The sequence below is a fragment of the Schistocerca serialis genome, chromosome 2 (assembly GCF_023864345.2).
Source record: "Schistocerca serialis cubense isolate TAMUIC-IGC-003099 chromosome 2, iqSchSeri2.2, whole genome shotgun sequence".
In the NCBI taxonomy this organism is placed as follows: domain Eukaryota; kingdom Metazoa; phylum Arthropoda; class Insecta; order Orthoptera; family Acrididae; genus Schistocerca; species Schistocerca serialis.
Genome location: NC_064639.1, coordinates 825603943 through 825621977, shown reverse-complemented (window position 1 = coordinate 825621977; position 18035 = coordinate 825603943). Strand labels below are relative to the sequence as shown.

General features: G+C 39.2%; 1 protein-coding gene and 1 pseudogene across 3 annotated transcripts in view; both read left to right on the top strand.

The window, feature by feature from the left end:
- The window catches only part of LOC126458075 (juvenile hormone esterase-like), a 179036-nt gene that overhangs the window by 127905 nt on the left and 33096 nt on the right, over positions 1-18035 (top strand). For 2 of the 3 annotated variants that reach the window (XM_050094890.1, XM_050094891.1), the window contains exons 3-5: positions 6300-6459; positions 6742-6927; positions 16337-16521. In XM_050094890.1, coding sequence (XP_049950847.1) covers positions 6300-6459; positions 6742-6927; positions 16337-16521 — 531 coding nt within the window. The remainder of the gene's footprint in view (positions 1-6299; positions 6460-6741; positions 6928-16336; positions 16522-18035) is intronic. The other variant, XM_050094889.1, reaches the window with a different exon arrangement.
- Positions 8420-8537, top strand: LOC126459569 (5S ribosomal RNA; annotated as a pseudogene).

The window sequence follows — 18035 nt, the reverse complement described above, 5'->3', positions numbered from 1 at the left end:
ACTACACAGACGGGAGTTATCCTCACCACACATCCTGCACTCCTGCAATCATCCTGGCCTCAATCTCAGGTAACCCACATCCCTGAACCCTCCAATCAACAGTTTCCGCTTCCACCATCGTGTCACTCCCTCCCATTTCATGTCCCCATGTAGCCTTCAGCATGTGCTGCTGCCCACCGGCCACTACTACTATACCTGCCCCCTCCCCCCCCCCCCCCCCCCCCACACACACACATTTTTAGCTGACAAACTGGCCCCCCTCTGAGCTGCTACCCACTCACCCCCCAGTCCCTCTTCGTACCACCTGACACTAATAAATCACAACCGGCCGACCTGTCGCAAATGAGTATTGAAGCTGTCAGGCTAGATGGCACCACAGAGGGGCATAGGTGCGTGTACATGTGTGTATAAAGACTATGTATGTGTTTGTGTACTGTAGCTCATCAAAGGATAATCTTGTACTAGTGCATTGGTGGAGCCTCTCTCAGCTTGGCACCACAACTAGCCACTAGTGACTGTGGTTCATCCTGTATAGAAATCTTACAGTTGTGGCATCTTTGGTGTCTCTCTCAGCTTGGTGACTCAAGTGGCGGCTTGTGCCACTTGGGCTTTAAATCAGCCCTGATCATTTAACTAACAATTTTCATTGCAGGCTTTAGTGACCATTTAGCTCAAATACAAAATTTGAAAGTAAATTGCATTACTGTGAACAACATGCCTTTAAGAATCACATGTAGATGCCACAGTCAGGATAACATAAACTACTTCAGCAGCTTATTAAACATAGAAAAATGGTCACAGATTTATAACATTAATGATCTAAATGAAAAGTTTAACACCTTCACTGATACAGTAACCCATTGCTTTCTACATCTTTTACATTTATGTCTGTTCTCTGCGATGTGATGTGCATGACAGAGGGTACACCTCATTGTACCAGTTGTTAGGTCTCCTTCCTATTCCATTTATGTATGGAAACTAGGGAAGAATGACTGCTTGAATACCTCTGTGCCTGCAGTAATTATTCTAATCTTATTCTCATGATTTCTATGTGAGTGATACTTAGGGACGTGTAGTATATTCCTAGACTCATCATTAAAAAGCTGGTTTTTGAAACATTGTTAATAGACTTTCTCAGACTCTTCAAGAGTCTTCGAGATCAGTCATTATCTGTGTGACACTTTCCAATCGATCAAAGAAAATTGTGACTACTTGTGCTGCCCTTCTTTGTATATGTTCAATATCCCCTGTTAGTCCTATTTGGTATGGGTCCCATGCACTGTTCAGTATTCTAGAACCAATCGAATGAGTGATTTGTAAGCAATCGCCTTTGTAGACTTATTGCACTTTCCCAGTATTCTACCAATACACTGAAGTCTACCACTTGCTTTACCCACGACTGGGTCTATGTGATCATTCCATTTCATATGCCTACAAAGTGTCACACCCAGGTATTTGTATGAGTTGGCTGGTTCCAATGGTGGATCATTGATATTATAGTTATAGGATGCTATTTTATTTTTTTCTTCTATTCTGTGAAGTGCACAATTTTACATTTCTGAACATTTAAGGCAAGCTGCCAATCTTTGCACCACTTTGAAACATTATTGAGATCTGACTGAATATTTATGCAGCTTCTTTCAGATAGTACTTCATTATAGATAACTGCATCATCTGTGAGAAGTCTGAGGTTACTATTAATATTATCTGCAAGGTCATTAATATACAACATGAACAAAAAGGGTCCCAACATACATCCCTGGGGCACACCTGAAGGTCTTCTACATTTAACAAGACTCTCCATCCAAGGTAACATGCTGCATCCTCCCTACCAGAACGTCCTCTATCCAATCACAAATTTCATTTGATTCCATGTATGATTATACTTTTGGCTATAAGTGTAGGTGTGGTATGGAGTCAAATGCTTTTCAGAAATCAAAAAATACTTCATCTACCTGACTGCCTTGATCCAAAGCTTTTGGTATATCATGTGAGAAAAGTGAATTGTATTTCGACTGAGCGAGGTGGCGCAGTGGCTAGCACACTGGACTCACGTTCGGAAGGACGATGGTTCAATCCTTTCCGTGATTTCCCTAAATCACTCTGGCAAATTCTGGAATTGTTCCTTTGGAAGGGCACAGCTGATTTCCTTCCCTGTTCTTCCCTAATCCGATGAGACCGATGCTCCCCCAAAACAACCAACCAACCAACCCACCAATTGTATTTCCACAGAGAACTGCCCATAAGGGGTTATTCTAGAACAAGCAGTTTGATCACAGGAAGAATAAGGATTTCATGTTACAAGAAGAGACTATTTCATAAAACGTGTAACTTGAATAATTCCTCACCTAAATTACACATATATTAAAAAATATTTCAAAATATGAACACAAATAATGAAAGTAGCAAAAATAGTGCATAGTGATGAATACATACATAATTCAGCAAATAAAGTGAAGGGCTTGTGGAGTGTTATTAAAAAAGAAATTAAAAAAAAAGAAAGAGAGAGACAGAGACAGTGGCAGGGGGAGAGAGAGAGAGAGAGAGAGAGAGAGAGAGCACTCCCTTCCAAAACGACAATACATCTAATAACTTTTCCATAGGCATTGCAGATAATATCATAAATAAGCAAAAATAATAAGAATAAATAGTAACTAAGAATACACAATCCAATAAATATAAAATAAGCACATATAATTGTTCAATGCACATTAGCACAATCACACAAGCGGAAAGGACTAAAGTGAAGAGTGCTCTAACCCTAACTAAACTATTTACACACTCAAGTGAGTGCTCATTCCAGGCAGCCACTTCCCCTGATGTATTAAAAACATATAAAGCAATTCTATTGCAGAAAAAAGGTAAGGGAAATACTGTAAATAGGTACAGACCTATCACAGTTGCTTCTTACAGTTTAAAAATATTAGAAAATGTTGTGTATTTTTCTGGGCATTTATCAGAATACAGCTCAATTAAATATGGTATACCTCAGTAATGGGACCACTTCTGTTCCTTTTTTATGTTAATGATCTAAGCTTAAATGTGGATGCTCATAAAACAATCATGTTTGCACATGATACCACAATTACATTTAAAGGGAAAAGTAAGAAAGAATTACAGCAGTCAGTAAACACTGTCACAAAACTAGGCAACTAGCTACAGAATTGTCAGCAAGTATTTAATAAATAGTAACCAAAAAGAGTCACACCAAAAGTTCACAATGCTCTAGACAAGGATGTGGACATCCCACTTCTCTCAATTAACAGTGAATCAGTTGGTAACAGTACACAATAGAAATTCTTAGACTTAGGGCTGCAAAGCAATGTAAAAAGGAATAAGTGTGTAGTATATATTAATGCAAAATTGAGCAAGACTTACTAGCTTCTTTGTTCACTAAAATCCGGTTGTAGTAAGAAAACAATAAAAGTGCATATGCTGCCTACTTTCATTCTGACCTTAAATATGGAGTCATATTTTGGGGAAACTCTAAAGCAGTTACGAGCGCATTCAAACTGAAAAAAGGACTATTAGAGTCATGTTTGGATACAAACCTAGAGACACATGTAAATCATTGTTTAAGATATCTACATCTACATCTACATGATTACTCTGCAATTACATTTAAGTGCTTGGCAGAGGGTTCATCGAACCACAATCATACTATCTCCCTACCATTCCACTCCCAAACAGCGCACGGGAAAAACGAACACCTAAACCTTTCTGTTTGAGCTCTGATTTCTCTTATTTTATTTTGATGATCATTCCTACCTATGTAAGTTGGGCTCAACAAAATATTTTCGCATTCGGAAGAGAAAGTTGGTGACTGAAATTTCGTAAATAGATCTCGCCGCGATGAAAAACGTCTTTGCTTTAATGACTTCCATCCCAACTCGCATATCATATCTGCCACACTCTCTCCCCTATTCGTGATAATACAAAATGAGCTGCCCTTTTTTGCACCCTTTCGATGTCCTCCATCAATCCCACCTGGTAAGGATCCCACACCGCGCAGCAGTATTCTAACAGAGGACGAACGAGTGTAGTGTAAGCTGTCTCTTTAGTGGACTTGTTGCATCTTCTAAGTGTCCTGCCAATGAAACCCAACCTTTGGCTCGCCTTCCCCACAATATTATCTATGTGGTCTTTCCAACTGAAGTTGTTCGTAATTTTTACACCCAGGTACTTAGTTGAATTGACAGCCTTGAGTATTGTACTATTTATCGAGTAATCGAATTCCAACGGATTTCTTTTGGAACTCATGTGGATCACCTCACACTTTTTATTATTTAGCGTCAACTGCCACCTGCTACACCATACAGCAATCTTTTCTAAATCGCTTTGCAACTAATACTGGTCTTCGGATGACCTTACTAGACGGTAAATTACAGCATCATCTGCGAACAACCTAAGAGAACTGCTCAGATTGTCACCCAGGTCATTTATATATATCAGGAACAGCAGAGGTCCCAGGACACTTCCCTGGGGAACTCCTGATATCACTTCAGTTTTACTCGATGATTTGCTGTCTATTACTATGAACTGCGACCTTCCTGACAGGAAATCACGAATGCAGTCGCACAACTGAGACGATACCCCATAGGCCCACAGCGTGATTAGAATTCGCTTGTGAGGAACGATGTCAAAAGCTTTCTGGAAATCTAGAAATATGGAATCAACTTGAGATCCCCTGTCGATAGCGGGCATTACTTCGTGCGAATAAAGAGCTAGCTGCGTTGCACAAGAACGATGTTTTCTGAAACCATGCTGATTATGTATCAATAGATTGTTCCCTTTGCGGTGATTCATAATGTTTGAATACAGTATATGCTCCAAAACCCTACTGCAAACCGACGTCAATGATATAGGTCTGTAGTTTGATGGATTACTCCTACTACCCTACTTAAACACTGATGCGACCTGCACAATTTTCCAATCTGTAGGTACAGATCTACCGGTGAGCAAGCGGTTGTATATGATTGCTAAGTAGGGAGCTATTGTAACAGTGTAATCTGAAAGGAACCTAATCGGTATACAATCTGGACCTGAAGACTTGCCCGTATTAAGCGATTTGAGTTGCTAAGATATCTACTTCTAAGAAACTCATGCTAGCAGCTGTTCGTGTTTCAAATTCTGGAATATTCCATTCGTCTTCCCTGGTGAAGGAATTTCAGAAAACTGAATTCAATAACTCCGCTTTAGCGGCACAGTCGTCGGTAACAGTACCATCGGCACTGAGCAGCGAAAGTATTGACTGCGTCTTGCCGCTTGTGTACTTTACATACGACCAGAATTTCTTCAGATTTTCTACCAAATTTTGAGACAATGTTTCGTTGTGGAACCTATTAAAGGCATCTCGCATTGAAGTCCATGCCAAATTTCGCGCGTCTGTAAATTTTAGCCAATCTTTGGGATTTCGCGTTCTTCTGAACTTCACATGCTTTTTCCGTTGCCTCTGCAACAGCGTTCGGACCTGTTTTGTGTACCATAGGGATCAGTTCCATCCCTTACCAATTTATGAGGTATGAATCTCTCAATTGCTGTTGCTACTGTATCTTTGAATTTGAGCCATATCTTGTCTACATTTGCATAGTCAGTTCGGAAGGAATGGAGATTGTCTCTTAGGAAGGCTTCTAGTGACACTTTATCCGCTTTTTAAAATAAAATTATTTTGCGTTTGTTTCTGGTGGATTTGGAAGAAACAGTATTGAGCCTAGCTACAGCGACCTTGTGATCATTCTTCCATTACCACATATCAGCATTATGGAAACTCTTATATTCTTTAAAATAAATGTAATAGGTAAGAAAAGTAGACTGCAAAAAAATAAAAAAATAAACAAAAATAAAATATACTGTTATATTCATGACCACTTTACCAAACCTATCATATTACCTAAATCAACACATCTCTCTGCCAAAACAGTTGGTTCCTCATGAGAGTTAAACTTTACAATAAACTTCCCAAAAACATAGAAACAAACACTGACATCAAAACCCTTAGAAAATCTTGAAAGTCATATTTGCAGCATTACTGATTTACTCCACTGAAGAATATTAAAATATATGAATCAGTCTTTCCCTCTCATCCCATCTGCTAAGTCTCCCCTGACCCGGGGTTCTGGGTGATACTGTACTCCTTTCCCTAAACCTCTCCAGTCCTTTTCCTCCACCCCTATGCACTGGAATCATTTTCACCCGTGTGCATGTAAATTGACTTGTATGGTGTCTTATGCATAAGCTGCTTTTGTAGACAACAAGGATGAATACCAATATAATACAAAAATTATATGTGTTCATTTCAGCTGCCAGACAAAAGAGACAGCCCAAAGAAACCAGTCCTCATCTTTTTTCACCCTGGTGCATTCTACAGCATGAGAGCCACCAGTGATTTGTTTGGTCCAGAGTATCTCATGGATGAGGACATTGTACTGCTGACAGCAAATTATAGATTGGGGGCTCTAGGTATGTTTTATCCAGTGCCTTTACAGAAACATACAAGAAGAAATTGGAGTGAAATTGGTATTATGTGATATTTGTATATTATATTCAGTGAATGCTTTGTGGAGATACAATGTGTGGCCAGGCAGGTGTGATAATTTTAACTATTACTTGTCAAGATAGTTTTGCTGAAATTTGTGGAAATTCAGGCATATTATATAGTTTAGAGCTGTTACATAAATTCTTTCTCCTATGTTGAGGTATGTAATAAATTTTTTTGGTTTTTTTTTTGCAACATCCTTGCAGGGTTCTTGAGTACAGGAGATTCTATTATGCCTGGAAATTATGGCCTCAAGGACCAGGTAGAAGTCCTACGGTGGGTGCAGAAAAACATTGCTGCATTTGGTGGAGACCCAGAAAATGTTACAATTTGTGGTTACAGTGCTGGGTCATACAGTGTTCTGCTGCATATGCTGTCTACCATGTCAAAAGGTACATTAAAGGTTTAACATATTATACAGTTAAAACATTTATGCAGTGAAGTATGAGTAGAAATGCTATTCCAATCTGATGATGATCTTCATTTGTATTCGGAAAAAAAAGAAAGATAACAGCAACAGTGATAAAAATGGTGAATTCAAGGCAACCATATGCCGAAACTAGTATATGAGGGGCCCAGTGGAAAAGGGGCAAATGCCACCGGAGTATGTTGTGTCAGGAAATGGGAATTAAGGAAATATGATTTTGAATAGTAATGTGAACTCCTGCTGTGATACCAACTGTTGTTACAGTAACTAGATGGTGTTTTGCAAATACTATTAAATATTAGGCCACTTTATTGCAATTTAAAGTACAGAAAATGAAATCCTTGACATGTAGGCACATTACATAGCATGTCATCAATAGTCGAACTCCTCATCAATGTTTTCCTGTTCCATTGTATCGTCACTACAACCACATAACAATGACTGATAAAAACTTGAACATATTGGAGGCACAAATTGCTGTAAGCTTTGAAGGTCCTTGAGCTTTGCTGCCTTAATTTGACATCCATTTGGATATTTAGGAACTAACTGGGAGTCTGCAGGCTTTGTAAATCATCCATGACACTTCTGTAAACTAACTCGCACAGGTTTCTCAGTCTGACTGTGTGAACTTTGACGACATTCTTCCTTCACCATGTCTAAAGCTATTAAAACACTGCTTTTCATCGGCTCCTCTAGATGCAACATTCTCGGACCAGACACACATCACCACCTTCTCATCACTACAGTGGTGAATACAGAAATTATATGTCCAAAGTTTTCTCTTTTAAAAACTGTGTTGGCAATGTCATTGTAAGACCATGCACAAAATGAGTGCATCACTACCATACTGATTTGACTTTTCAGAGCACTATATGCAGCTTCAGCTATCTCAAGGTGCAGTTTGATGTCCGTGGATTTGGTGTTATTACGTGCCTTAGCACAATCACAAATTCAACAAGTATCACTCAACAGCAATTTAAAACAAATATTATATTCTGTGTTGAAAATGGTTTCATACACATGTTGTTTCAATAGGAACTCATCTGTATTTTTAATATCTTCATAGTACAAACAATACATTCCAGCAATTGAGTGAACAGAGGTCATGTAGGACTGGTTCGGATTCTGCGTTCTACTATAATGTGATGTGTCCCTCGGAAACATTTTGATGTGATTTCTAACCTAATTTTTTCTCTTGTTATCAATGCTTGCCTCCTCTATCCTGCCTGGGTGTATGTATATATACATGTGTTGTAGATTCATGACTCTCAGTGTCACATTCTTCATTGCTACAGACACTCCTCAATTGTTTAACAGAAATGGCAATTGGCCGCACTAACCCAAATAAATAAGCATTTTGCTTATTATAATCTGCAAACAAATAAAAGTCAATAAATATCGCCTCCTTCTGTTCTTCATTCAATGTAGCGTATTTGCAGAAACTAGTTTTGCAGCAAGCCAATGGCCTTGCCGCAGTGGTAACACCGGTTCCCGTCAGATCACCAAAGTTAAGCACTGTCGGGCTGGGCTAGCACTTGGATGGGTGACCATCCGGTCTGCTGAGTGCTGTTTGCTGTTGGCAAGTGGGATGCACTCAGCCCTTGTGAGGCAAACTGAGGAGCTACGTGATTGGGAAGTCATGGCTCCAGCCTCGTAAACTAACATACAGCCGGGAGAGCAGTGTGCTGACCACATGCCCCTCCATATCCGCATGCAGTGACACCTGTGGGCTGAGGTTCACTCGGTGGCTGGTCGGTACCGTTGGGCCTTCCAAGGCCTGTTCGGATGGAGTTTAGTTTTAGTTTTGCAGCAATGATCACTGTCACTATGCAACAATTTCTTGGGCGCACTCTTATTTTTTTGGGATTTATATTACTTTCCATTGTTTCTTAATCTCTTTTTTTCGTTATCTTTCCGCTCATTTTTTTTAATGAATTCTTCTTTTTTTACATGCACTGTTGCATTTTCTTCGTGGTTAACATTAATAGCAACACCTATTGCCGCCATCTTGGAAACATATGAACAACAATTGAGAAACGCTTTCTAATTGGGTTTCCAAAACCAAGTCAGCCAACAAGATGAATTGACTCATGAGACACAGAGATACTATTGGCATGGGCCTCTTTTCCACTGTGAATGTGTCAGTCCTGAATAACAGCAAATATAATATGTTCTCTTTAAAGGAACATGCACATGCCACAGTGCTAGAAGTTCCCACTAGATGGCAACGGCTGCCTTGCTGTACTAAATTAACAAAATCACTGTACGGGTGGCATGTGCCACTTTTCCACAGGGCCCCTCATATTCTGACATATGACAGGACTGGTACGGGCTGGTTTTGTAGTGCTTTGGGCTTGGTTTGAAGAGAAATAACATCAAGAGAACTGATGTCTCTATGAAGCATTAAATTGGAATTCAAAATGTTTCATAAAAACATCTTTCATGAACTGCGATTTCAGATGGCTTTATGGTACACACCCTGACTGCACTAAACAGTGTATGTGACTTTTAAATTTGCTTTTTAGTCAAAACAATTTTTTTCCTTCTTTTGCCTACATTATGCCACATGAATCTAATGAAAATAAACTTGAATTAAGAAATGATGATACCAGCCTTACTACACATCTACATCTACATCTCTACACTGCAAACCACTGTGAGGTGCAAGGCAGAGGACACATACCATTGTACCAGTTATTAGGGTTTTTTCAGGTTCCATTCACATATGGAGTGTGGGAAGAATGATTGTTTAAATGCCTGTGTGCTTGCAGTAATTATTCTAAACTTATCCTCATGACCTCTATGTGAGCAATAGATATGGGGTTGTAGTATGTTCCTTGAGTCATCATTTAATGCTGGTTCGTGAAACTTGGTTAATAGACTTTTTCGGGTCAGATTACATCTATCTTCAAGAGTCTTCAAGTTCAGTTCCTTCAGTATCTCTGTGACCCTCTCCCATGGATTAAACAAACTTGTGACCATTCATGCTGCCCTTCTCTGTATATGTTCAATATACCCTGTTAGCCCTATATGGTGTGGGTGCCATACACTTGAGCAATATTCTAGAACCAGTTGCATGAGTGATTTGTAAGCAATGTTCTTCGTAGTTTGATTATGCTTCCCCAGTGTTCTACCAATAAACCAAAGTCTACCACCTGCTTTACCCATGACTGAATCCAGGTGATCATTCCATTTGATATCCCTACAAAATGTTATACCCATCTGTTTGTACGAGTTGGCCAATTTAAATAATGACTCATTGATATTATAGTCATAGGATAATATATTTTTCATTTTTGACATGCAAAATTTTAAATTTCTGAACATTTGGAGCAAGTCGCCAATCTCTGCACCACACTGAAATCCTATCAAGATCTGACTGAATATTTATGCAGCTTCTTTCAGATTGTACTTCATTATAGATAACTGCATCATTTGCAAAAAGCCTGAGTTTACTCCATCCAAGATAACATGCTGTGTCCTCATTAGCAAAAAGTCCTCACTCCAGTCACAAATTTCGCATGATACTCCACATGATCATACTTTGGAAAATAAGCATAGGTGTGGTGCTGAGTCAAATGCTTTTTAGAAGTAAAGAAATACTGCTCTACCTGACTGGCTTGATCCAAAGCTTGCAGTATGTCATGTGAGAAAAGTGCGAGATGAGTTTCATGTGGTCGATGTTTTTGAAATCCGTGCTGGTTGGCATTGAGGAGGTCATTGTCTTCAATGTACTTCATTCTGTCTGAGATCGGAATATGTTCTAAGAGTCTACAACAAATTGATGTCAAGGATATTGGAAGGTAGTTTTGTCAATCACTTCTAATACCCTTCTTGTAGGTGGGTCTGCCTTTCTCTAAGAACTGGGAATGGTTTTTTGTTTGAGGGATTTATGATAGATTATAGTTAAAAGGGGGAGGGGGGTTAATTCAGTCACAAATTTGGTATAGAATCTGACAGGGATTCCATTGGGGCCTGGAGCATTGTTCTACTTTAATGACTTCAGCTGTTTCTCAACACCACTGACATTAATACTTATTTCACTTGTGTTTTCAATGCTACAAGGGTTGAGTTGGGGCAATTCTCCTGGGTTTTCCTTTGTAAAGGAACATTTGAAAACAGTTAAGCATTTCAGATTTTGCTTTTCTACCATTAATTTCAGTTCCTGTCTCATTTGATAGATACTGGACACTAACTTTGGTGCCACTAACAGCCTTTACATACACTGAATTTCTTTGTGTTCTGTGAAAGGTCACCTGACAATATTCTGCTATGGTAGTCACTGAAGGCATCCTGCACTGCTGCCTTGATAGCCAAGTGTGTTACATTCACCATCTCTTTATCTATAGCTCTATGCTTTGTTTATTATGCAGTAATCTCTGTTTCTTTAGAATTTTCTTTGCAGTGACTCTATACCATGGAGGTTCCCTCCCGTTATGAACTGTTCTACTGGGTTCATATCTATTCAGTGGATGGTCAACTAATTTTTTTAACTTGATCCAGAGTTCCTCTACATGCTCCTGCCCTCTGCTAAAAGTTTCAAGTTACTCATTGAGATACAGCATTACTGTTTTTTGTATAGTTTACTGAACATATACATCTTTCTGCTTCTTGTGGTTGTTCTTTGTACTTTGATAATCATTGTTGCCACAACTGTGTCATGGTCACTGATAACAGTTTTGATGTGGACATCCTCAAAGAGGTCAGGTCGATTTGTTGCCACTTGATCCATTATATTTCCATCTTAAGTGGGGTTCCTAACTATCCATTCTAGGCAATTTTCAGAGAAGGCATTTAGTAAAGTTTCACAGGATTTCTTATCATGCCCACCACTCGCAAAACTGCAAGTTTCCCAATTCATTGATGGATGATTAAAGTCTCCTCTGATCATTACAGAATGACTGGGGACCTTATGTACAAGTGAACTGAGGTTTTCTCTGAAGTTTTCAGCTACATCAGGAGATGAGTCTGGTGGGCGACAGAAGGATACAGTATCATTTGACGCCCACCCCTGATACTAAGTCTTGCCCATGCAATCTCACATGCAGCTTCAATTTCTGTCTTAGTGGTTTTGAGTTTCTTGCCTATTGGGACAAATACGCCAGCCCCATTTCCCATTTGCCTTTGCTTTTGATATACACTTAAAATTTCCTCAAAATTCTCACTGCTAACAATTTCAGGTTTTGATCAGCTTTCTGTACCTACTGTTATGTGAACTTCTCTGCTTTCATGAGTGCTTCTAACTCTGGCATTTGGTTGCTGTGGAAAGCATTTCTTTTGATCTTCAGTGAAACTTCTGGGTTTCCTACAGCTGTCGTTATCTGTATTGGATGGAGAGTCACCTAATGTAAAAAACCCTTGTGTGCACCCCTCACACAGTCAGCTACCAGTACAGCAACTTCTGATGTGTAGTGCACACCTGATCTATCTAGGGGGACCCTACAGCTCTCAAGCATGTGGTGCAAGTCCAGGCAGTTGCAGCCTAGCTTGTCACAGAACCTTTAAAGTCTCTGGTTCAGTCCTTCCACTCGACTCAGAACCAAAGTGCGACAATCAGTTCTGGGGACAATGCTGCAAATTGTGAGCTTTATTGAATGTGTTTATGCTGTGTTAAAACTTAAGCCTACAATATGAATTAGGAATATAAGATAGTTCAAGAGTGACTCACATACCTCATGTGACACTACCACTTACTTTTCTTCTAGTCAGCATGTGTTACATTCATTTGCTAACAAAGCATATTATAATCTGTGAGGGCCATACAGAAAGTAAAGAATGTTTGTGCATACAGTCTGTGCACCTGTCTTGTGGCAGCCACTCATTAGGTCAGTGTGATGCAGATAGTTGCCACATGTGGTAAGTGCAGAGATTGCTGTGATCATGACTGTACCAACCACAATACCTGCCAACTGCAAGGTGCAAGGTGTTATTCATCTTCTGCAAGCAGAAAATGTTGGGTCCTGTGACATTTGCATCAGACGTATTACCATTTATGGTGAAGGTTCAATAAAAGCAGCCAATGTCTGGAAATGGTGGATAATGTTTAAGAAAGGGAGAACAGTTATTCATGACAAAGAGAGAGCAGGGCGGCTCTCCATCACAGCAGAGGTGCTGAAATAAAAGGTTGGTCGTGTAATTCAAGAGAATCGATGAGTCACCATTAGTGACGTGTATGAACATATCATGAAGTATCTCGTTCAGTTGTGCACAAAATTGTCACTCAGCATTTAGCATACCACAAAAGCCATGCACAGTAGGTGCTGCGCATGTTCAAGGATGACCAGAGAGCAGCAACAATGGGTGCTACATTAGCATTCTTGAAGCATTATGAAGGAGATGCCGATACAGTCATTGATCAAATTGTTACAAGAAATGAGCCATGGCTTTCTCATAACATTATCACACTGAAGCAACAGCCTACAGAGTGGCTTCATCTTTAATCACTGTGCAAGTTCAAACAAACTGCAACAACTCAAAACTCCTGACTTCTGTACACTGGGACAGCGAAGGGGTCCTACTTGTCCATTTCAATCCCTGCAATGTGACCATAGGTAGTGATGTACACTGTGCTGTCCTTGAACATCTTCAGCAGGCTACCTAGAATGACTGAAAGGGCAAGTTCTCCCATGGAATTGTTCAATTGCGTGACACTATAAGTCTGCATACTGCCTGGCAGCTACAAGCCTCACTACATGAGAAATTCAGGTGGGACATTTTTGAGCATCCTTCCTAAAGCCCGGACCTACCATCAGACCTTTTCCTGTTTCCAAAACTGAAGGAGCACGTTGCTGGTAAACACTCTTCAAATGATGAAGACCTGAAGGATGCTGTCATGACCTGGTTGAGCAGTCAGGTGGCCACATGGAATGAAGAGAGTATTCACAAATTGGTGCCAAGGTACAACAAGTGCCTTAATGTGAAAGGGAACAATGTGGAAAAGTATACAAAGTATGAGCCAAAATTATCATTGAAGAAAATATCAGTATGGCAAAACATTCCTTTGTTCCTGGATGGCCCTCTTATCTGCAAAAAAGTCTGAGTTAATGGTGCTTTCAACATTTTAATGTAGACATTGTTATTATATAAGAATAATTGTTTGATATTTTATTGAATCATCAACACCACAGGAAATTGGATCAAACAGTCTGCAAGGAAAATACTGACATAGTTTTCAGAAAAATACATCCCAAATTGTTAAACTGATCAGAACATCTAAACAAACTGACTATTATGGTAAAAGCAAACAATGGAAAATCTGGGATGGAATAACAATAATATGAATTCGGATAGATTACTACTCACCACAATAGTGGAGATGAGCTCCAGACAGCACTGAGAGATGGTCTCTCTCTCTCTCTCTCTCTCTCTCTCTCTCTCTGTGTGTGTGTGTGTGTGTGTGTGTGTGTGTGTGTGTGTGTGTGTGTTCAAAATGGTTCAAATGGCTCTGAGCACTATGGGACTTAACATCTCTGGTCATCAGTCCCCTAGAACTTAGAACTACTTAAACCTAACTAACCTAAGGACATCACACACATCCATGCCCGAGGCAGGATTCGAACCTGCGACCGTAGCAGTCGCGCGGTTCCGGACTGAGCGCCTGAACCGCAAGACCACCACGGCCGGCTGTGTGTGTGTGTGTGTGTGTGTGTGTGTGTGTGTGTGTGGGTGTGTGTGTGTGTGTGTGTGAATCTTTAGTTGTAGTTCATTCTTAGAGAACAGCAATACCTCAGGTCCAAATCATCATGGTGATTAAAAGCAGGAAGAAGGTACAGTATTCTAATGCACAAGCTTCTTTGTGAATTTTCAGTTTGCTAATGTAGTCTATTAATGGCAAAAATAACAAAAAGACTCCTCTTCTATATTCCTTAGCATCATTTGTGTTGTAGTTACTAATTAATGGAGATCATCAGTTCAATGGTTGGTAAATGAATTCAAATGTCTTGTTTGTTCTTGAATCAGATTGTAATTGCGAAAACAAATTGAAGACACTGACTGATTTCTAATACAATTTATTACACTAACTCTATGGTTATATAAAGCAATCCACGTCATTGTTCAATGATTTCAACAGCAAATTAGGCTTTGTTTTTATCCAGAATTATTCTTTGTTGATGTGTTCTATGACTCATAAATGTTATCATCACATCAGCTGTCATTGTTATTGATACACTTAAGACATGACTATTATTCAGTATACATTTTAAATTACTGCACTGCAATTACTTTTTATGATTTGTAGGTGGAGGAGTTCCTCATTTGTGTCTTCCACACCTGAATAACAGCATGGATGAATTGGTATTATGTCTTCTGGTGAACTGTATACTTATATCCTTCATTGTATTAACACTTGATAGTCATGGAATATCAATTAAAAGAGATGCCATCCACAGGTTTCCAAAGAATCTTTTCCTGTTCGGAAGGGGGGCAGTAGAACTCCAAAACTGGCATCTTTGATATGAATGAGTTGGTCAGTATTGAGGTGTGTCATACCACAAAAAACTAAATTCCATAGGTGCTAAAGTTGGCTAACAATAATCACAGGAAATCACTTCTATAAGTGTATGAGAATTTTGTAATGAATAAAAACTCTGTACTTTAGATTCTGGGAAGGGGAGGGGGGTGGTAGATGTGGGAAAGTGTCGTCTCTTGCTCCTCCCCTGTACTCTGCTGGTGCTTATGATGCCATCATACAAAAGTGATGTGTCCCAGGACACAGGTATGCACATTGTCTCAATAAACACTCACACATTAACACTGGCTTGAGCCAGATGCCACTAACAAAACAAGTGTATAGATACTGGGAAAAGAAGATCAATCAAAATAATAGCATGATCTTCATTGTCTAAGAAAGAATTTTTGGAAACTAGAAATTGGATGAGGAGTCACACATACAATATAAAATTAAATTGTCAAGAGTGTAAGAGAAATGTACCTACAATAGTATATTATAACTTACATTTAAAAAAGCAGCAACAGGAGAAAGATAACCTCAACCTAGAATTTGAAGTTTTCCTCCCCTATTCTGTTAATGTTGGACACACTCAAATCAGTTCTATTTTTGGCTGTCATTTAGCTATTTAAAATATTGATAAGTAATGACAGTTGAAATAAAAAAGTCTATTGCTAGTGTATAATGAGTAATATAAAACACAGAATCATCTTCCTTACCTCTATACTTGAACATAATAAATCATCACCAGCAGCAGCTTAAATGTATATGATGAGAAACCACTTAAAATAAAACAGCAGCCTTGTTCTGCATTGGCCATCCTCAACTCTCATATTACTGAACAACTCTATGAATACTTTTGTGTACCTATGTCAACATATGTAATGTATCTTTACTGACTACTTGCTATTATAATTTTCCCTAGGATTGTTTCATCGGGCAATTGCAATGAGTGGTGGCGTCCAGTCAGTTGTACTTCATGATCCATTAGGACAAGCAAAGAAGCAAGCACAGCTATTGAACTGCCCTGACAATTCATCAAAGGAAATATACAACTGCTTAAAAGAGAAAGATGCTCAGGAAATTGCTGATTCCATTACTGGATTTTATGTAAGTATCATGTGATCTGCAAATTTTTTGTGCACCTTTGTGGTGTTGAAAGTCATAAAAACAATTAATTAGTTTTCTGTAGACTAAGAAAGCATTCTAAAACATTATGAGTTATAAAACGTCCTGGCAGATTAAAACTGTGTGCCACACTGAGACTCAAACTCAGGACCTTTTCATTTCATGTGCAACTGCTGTACCATCTGAGCTACCCAAGGACGACTCACGCCCCATCCTCACAGCTTTACTTCTGTCAGTACCTCATCTCCTACCTTCCAAACTTCACCGAAGCTCTTCTGTGAATCTTGCAGAACTAGCACTCCAGGAAGAAAGGACATTGCAGAGACATGGCTTAGCCACTGGCAGAAGTAAAGCTGTGAGGATGGAGCATGAGTCATGCTTGGGTAGCTCAGATGGTAGAGCACTTGCCCGCAAAAGGCAAAGGTCCTGAGTTCGAGTCTCGGTCCAGCACACCGTTTTAATCTGCCACGAAGTTTCATAACAGCGCACACACTGTTGCAGAGTGAAAATCTCATTATGAGTTATATTTTGGTCACAATACAAAATATTGCACAGTTAAGAATTGATTTTCAGTTACACAAATTTACAGCACATTATAATGATGGAAGCTATGATTAAGTTAGCACTGATATAGACAAAGAGGCTGTGACTCTTCGTGCAAGGTTCCAAAACCAGATAGTCCTTAAATGACCACAGAAGACTGTTCAATGGAAAATGTAACATTTGCAATAATGAGGCTTCAAAAGCAAAATGTTAAAAAAAACTGTTTTTTGTATTATTATGTTCATTTAATATTTGACATCTATTGTATACATCACACTGATGAGTAATCTGACAGCTTTGAAAGATAAATAGCTGTTTTCATATTGCAAGAATGGAGGCTCACATTGCTTTGGACATTAATCCATGCAGTACCTGGGATTTCCCACAATTCAGATTATATACAGGGAGCTAATAATAAAATGTACCTTTAATTTAATTCGAGTTTTTAGACATTTCCAATTTCCTGCCTTGTGTCTATTGAAAACTTCTTAAAATATTGTCTGCCTGCTTAGCTCAATGGTAACATGTTTGCCTACCATGCAATGGGCCCAGGTTCAATTCCCAGCCAGGTTGTAGATAAATCTTGTGCTTGATGAGGCCCCTTTAAGTCTTTCGTTATTGACCTAACCTGATACTCTTATGAGAGAGCTACACAGAATAAAGTACTTTGTTAATTTTTATTACACTGCAACAGAACATTATCTTAACCGATAGAGGCACTCAAAGTACCCTCCACCACACACCGTCAGGTGGCTTGCAGAGTATGGATGTAGATGTAGATGTAGATGCAGATGTAGAAGCCACTGTGGAGCGAAAGTATGGCAGACATGCAAGAATTTTGTCTGTATGTCAGTTCATTTAAGAGAGAGACTTCTGTTTGTAAAACCCACCATCATCATCATCATTTCCCAGCTCCAGTCTCCCAGAAGGGGTGTGCAAGTGCTTGCCATCCC